We start from the raw sequence: 4,027 nt of genomic DNA on the forward strand, positions 1-4,027 counted from the left end.
CCCCCCTCCCTCAAGGTGCCGGGGCCTGGGAAGGGGGATCCTGAGCCGCGCCCCACGAGGCCGGAAGTGCGCTGTAAGGGGGGCTCCCAGGACTGACTCACGCGGGGGCAGGAATGCTGCGGTCGGAACAGGACCAGCCTCCAGAACCCCCCTCCTGCCCAGGGCTCCTCTGCCGGGCAGCTTGAGCTCCAGGGCAGTGACCCTGACGAGCTCCCACGTGCCAGGTGGCTGGACAAGACCCAGGCTCCCCGCCCCCCGCTGCCCCCGCTGCCGCCTGCCTGGGGCTGTCCTGTCCCTCCCTCCGGCAGCCCCGGCTGCGGGCGGGCACCTGACCTTGGCTGGAAACTGGCGCCTGGGCAGAGGAGCCAGGACCTTCCCTGCCCACCCCCTTCCGGCCTCGGCCGCTTTCCCTCCTTCCACTCCCTCTGCTGACTAAGAATAGGAAACTTTGTGTCTGCGGGTAGATGGTGGTGGTGGGAACATAGGCGCACACGCGCAGAACAAACGCGAGAGAGGCACGCAAGCCCTGGACATCCACACGGGGCCACGGGCAGACGGGCACAGAGCCGCAGTCACACGCGCAGCCTTGAGACTCGGTCCTCTTTGCGTCCTGTCGCCCGGTGTGTGCGCTGTGCGTGTGTGCATCTATGTATATTGTGTATCTCTGTGTTTGTGTATCTGTGCTGTGTGTTTGTCTCTGTACTTGGTATGTGCACGTGTGTGTGTGTGTGTGTGTCTTCTGTCTCCTTGTGTTCCCATCACCACCACCCTGGGGAGGGGAGGCGATCCCCCTCCATACACACCCAGATACACTCTTAAGTACACACGCGTATACACGTAAATGCGTTCACTCCTTCAGCAAACATTTGTGGAGCCCCTATTGTACGCCAGGCCATCTTAGGGCCCAGGGAATACGGCCAGGGACGAGAGAATCAGAAACCACTGCTGTCTTGGAGCTGGCCCACTAGTGGAGTTGACAGAGAGTGAACAAGGCACACGAGTCACATGTAAAGGACACTGGGATGAGACGAACCAAAGAGAAAAGGGAATTCGGGAATTCAGCTGCCTATGGAGGGAGGCTCCGACTTTCAACAGGGGGCTCAAGGACGGGGTGACTAGGTGGGGTCTGAGCAGCAGACGTGAAGGAGCGGGGAGTGAGCGGTGGACAGTCTGTCCCAAATAGGCGGGACGAGTGTGATGTGTGCTTCCCAGAAACGCCAGGAGGCCGTGTGGCTAGAACCGAGGCGCGTGACCGAGGGAGCGAGGGGGTGCGGGCTGGTGCGGGCCGAGCTTATGAGTGACTAAATATCTCTAGATTTACACGGACCCCTGAGGGCCTGTTTCTTAAGTGTGCGCATTAGGTGTATATGCTCCTCCGTGTGTGCGGCTCGGTGTGGTTGTGTCTGTGCATCTATGTGAGTGTGTATCTCTGCATATGTGTCTGTGTCTTGCTCTGGGTATGTGTGTTTCTGTACGTGAGTGTGTGTTTCTGCGTGCGTCCATGTCTATAACTGTGTGTATTGGTGTATGTGTCTCATGTACATGTACGGGTATGTGTATTTCCATGCGTGCCTATGTATCTGTGTCTGTGTGTATGTATTTGTGTGTCTTGGTATGTGAGTGTGTTTCTAGTGCGTCTATGTATATGTACATGTGTCTCTGTCTGTGCACAAGTGTGTGTATGTGAGAGTGCCCCTGCGTGTGTCTGCGTGTGTGAGTATGTATTTCTGTGTGTGAGTGTCTGTGCGTGTGTATATACACGTGGATCTCTATCCGTGTGTGTGCATGCCTGTGTGTGGCTGCACCTTGTGTGTCTGTCTGGCGGGGTGTTAGGGCTGAGGCCTCAGGCCTGTCTTTGTGTTTAAGATGAAGGCTTGTGCTCCTCCCCACACATCTCCGTCCAAGCACGTGCCCCTCTGGGCTGCGCTGACCCTCTTGGGCAGGGCGTGGTAGGGGATGGCCCGACGTGGCCCAGGAACCCCTCCTCCTTCCCCTCTCTGACACTGGGCCCCCCCTCATATGACTCCGCAGGCCTGAACAAGACGTCTTCTTTCTCCTGTGAAGCCCATAACGCCAAAGGGATCACCACATCCCGCACGGCCACCATCACAGGTGACGGGAAAGGCCGCTGGAGAGCTGGGTGTCAGAGGGTGTAGTGTTCGGGTCAAAGGTCAAGCCTGGGGCAGAGGGCATGGTGGGGAGGTTGGCTCAAAGGCCCCCCAGCTCAGTCTCTCCTCTCATCCCCACAGTGCTCCCCCAGCGGCCCCGTGACCTCCACTTGGTTTCCAGCCGGCCCACGGAGCTGGAGGTGGCTTGGACCCCAGGCCTGAGTGGCATCTACTCCCTCACCCACTGCACCCTGCAGGTGAGACTCAGATTTTGCTCACCTCCACCTCAGTCCCCCTTCCACTCACACCTGCAAGCCTCAGTCTCTCTCTGGGAAACCCCGTCCTGGCCATTTGTGTGTTAAGGGTCAGCAGAGCCTCGAGTTAAGCCAGAGGTCCTGGGTTCAAGTCCTGACCACCAGCTGCTGGCTGCATGAGCCTGGGCAGGTGACTTAACCTCTCTAGGCCTCAGTTCCCTCATCTATAAAATGGGCATAAAGGCTTGTTGTGAGAATTCAATGAATAATGCAAGTAATGAACTTAATATAGTGTCTGGAACATAGGAAACATGTAATCAACTATTCGCTGTTTTCGCTTTTTAAAAAGTATTAGTGATATTGACTTCTAGCCAGAATGGGAACCCAGAGCCATCTCTGGGTTCCCCAGCCCTGACCACTCTGCACTGTCACTGTCTGGGGGTGAGTCTGTCTCCCCACTGGACTGTGAGTTCTGGGAGGGCAGGGCCAGGCTGTCTCAGTCACCACTGGGTCTTCATTATTGCCTAGCTCAGAGCCAGACAGATTAGGGAATTTTTGCAGAAACTACCTGACAGCTGAGCAGCTGAGGTGGGCCACACCCAGCCTTCTGCACCTAAGCTGCTCCTCCCCTAGAGTAAAAAAACAAACAACAACAAAAAAAACAGCTCTCTGAATACGAGGTCCAGTTCTGGCCGGAAGTTCTCTGTGTTTGGAAGTTGGAGTGAGGGTTGGACGGTGCCCGGGATGAGAGATGACAATTATTAATAATGGACAACTTTCACTGAGTGTCAGCTATGGGTTGAGCCTTGCATACGGTTTTACATGCACCCTTTTGTGTGTTCGTGAAGTGCAGTCTACGTTTACACTCGTTTTCCAGATGAGAAAACTAAGGCCCGGAGTAGTTAAGCAACTTGCCCAAGGTCACAGCCAGGAAGTAGCAGAGGTGAGATTTGAACCCTTGTCTCACCAGATCCAAATGGTGCTCCCTACTTCCTTAAAGAACGTTTAGAGCCAGGGCTTGATTAAAATGGAGCTGTCGTTCTTATAATTACAAGCCCTGAACACGGCCTCATTCGCTTGTCATTTTAACCGTGGAAGGTAGTGGCTGTTATCTTCCCATTTTCAAGGTAAGAAACTGAAGCCCAGAGGGACGGGGAGTGACCGGCTCTCCCCACTGACTGAAAAATGATGAAACCGATTCAATCTCAGAGTCTGGGCTGATTTGGGAAAACCTCAAATGCCAGGTCAGGTGTCAGCTGTACCCCGACCCCACACCCATCCAGTGTCCACAGGAAAGCAGAAGTGTGTTCTCTTCCCTCTGCAGGTCTCACTTCCTGCTGTGCACAGACTGGGCCAAAGGGTTCAAATAGGAGGGTCATGGGCATCCCAGGGAAAAGGGAAGTGGAAGTGGGTATGGGGAGGCTCGCTGTCTGCATCCTTGTCCTCTTTGTCCCAGAAGAGGTTCCTCTTCCAGTCTGTTGCTGTGGGTCAGAGAGCAGGCGTGGGGACAGCCTCCCCACCATCTGCCCACCAACTCCCTAGGCCTTGGGGTGGTATTGTCTCCCCATGTGGGGGCTGTGTGCCTTTGGGCAAGCGGCTAAACCTCTCTGGGCCCCTGTTTCCTTGTCTGTAAAATAGGAATGAAGAAAAGAAATTGCCACTGTG

General features: G+C 55.4%; 1 protein-coding gene across 1 annotated transcript in view; it reads left to right on the forward strand.

The window, feature by feature from the left end:
* AXL (AXL receptor tyrosine kinase) overlaps nt 1-4,027 on the forward strand; it is a 29,103-nt gene that overhangs the window by 5,864 nt on the left and 19,212 nt on the right. The window contains exons 4-5 of the mRNA XM_023525134.1: nt 2,032-2,112; nt 2,250-2,365. Coding sequence (XP_023380902.1) covers nt 2,032-2,112; nt 2,250-2,365 — 197 coding nt within the window. The remainder of the gene's footprint in view (nt 1-2,031; nt 2,113-2,249; nt 2,366-4,027) is intronic.

The sequence above is a fragment of the Pteropus vampyrus genome, unplaced genomic scaffold (genome assembly GCF_000151845.1).
Source record: "Pteropus vampyrus isolate Shadow unplaced genomic scaffold, Pvam_2.0 Scaffold534, whole genome shotgun sequence".
NCBI classification, from domain to species: domain Eukaryota; kingdom Metazoa; phylum Chordata; class Mammalia; order Chiroptera; family Pteropodidae; genus Pteropus; species Pteropus vampyrus.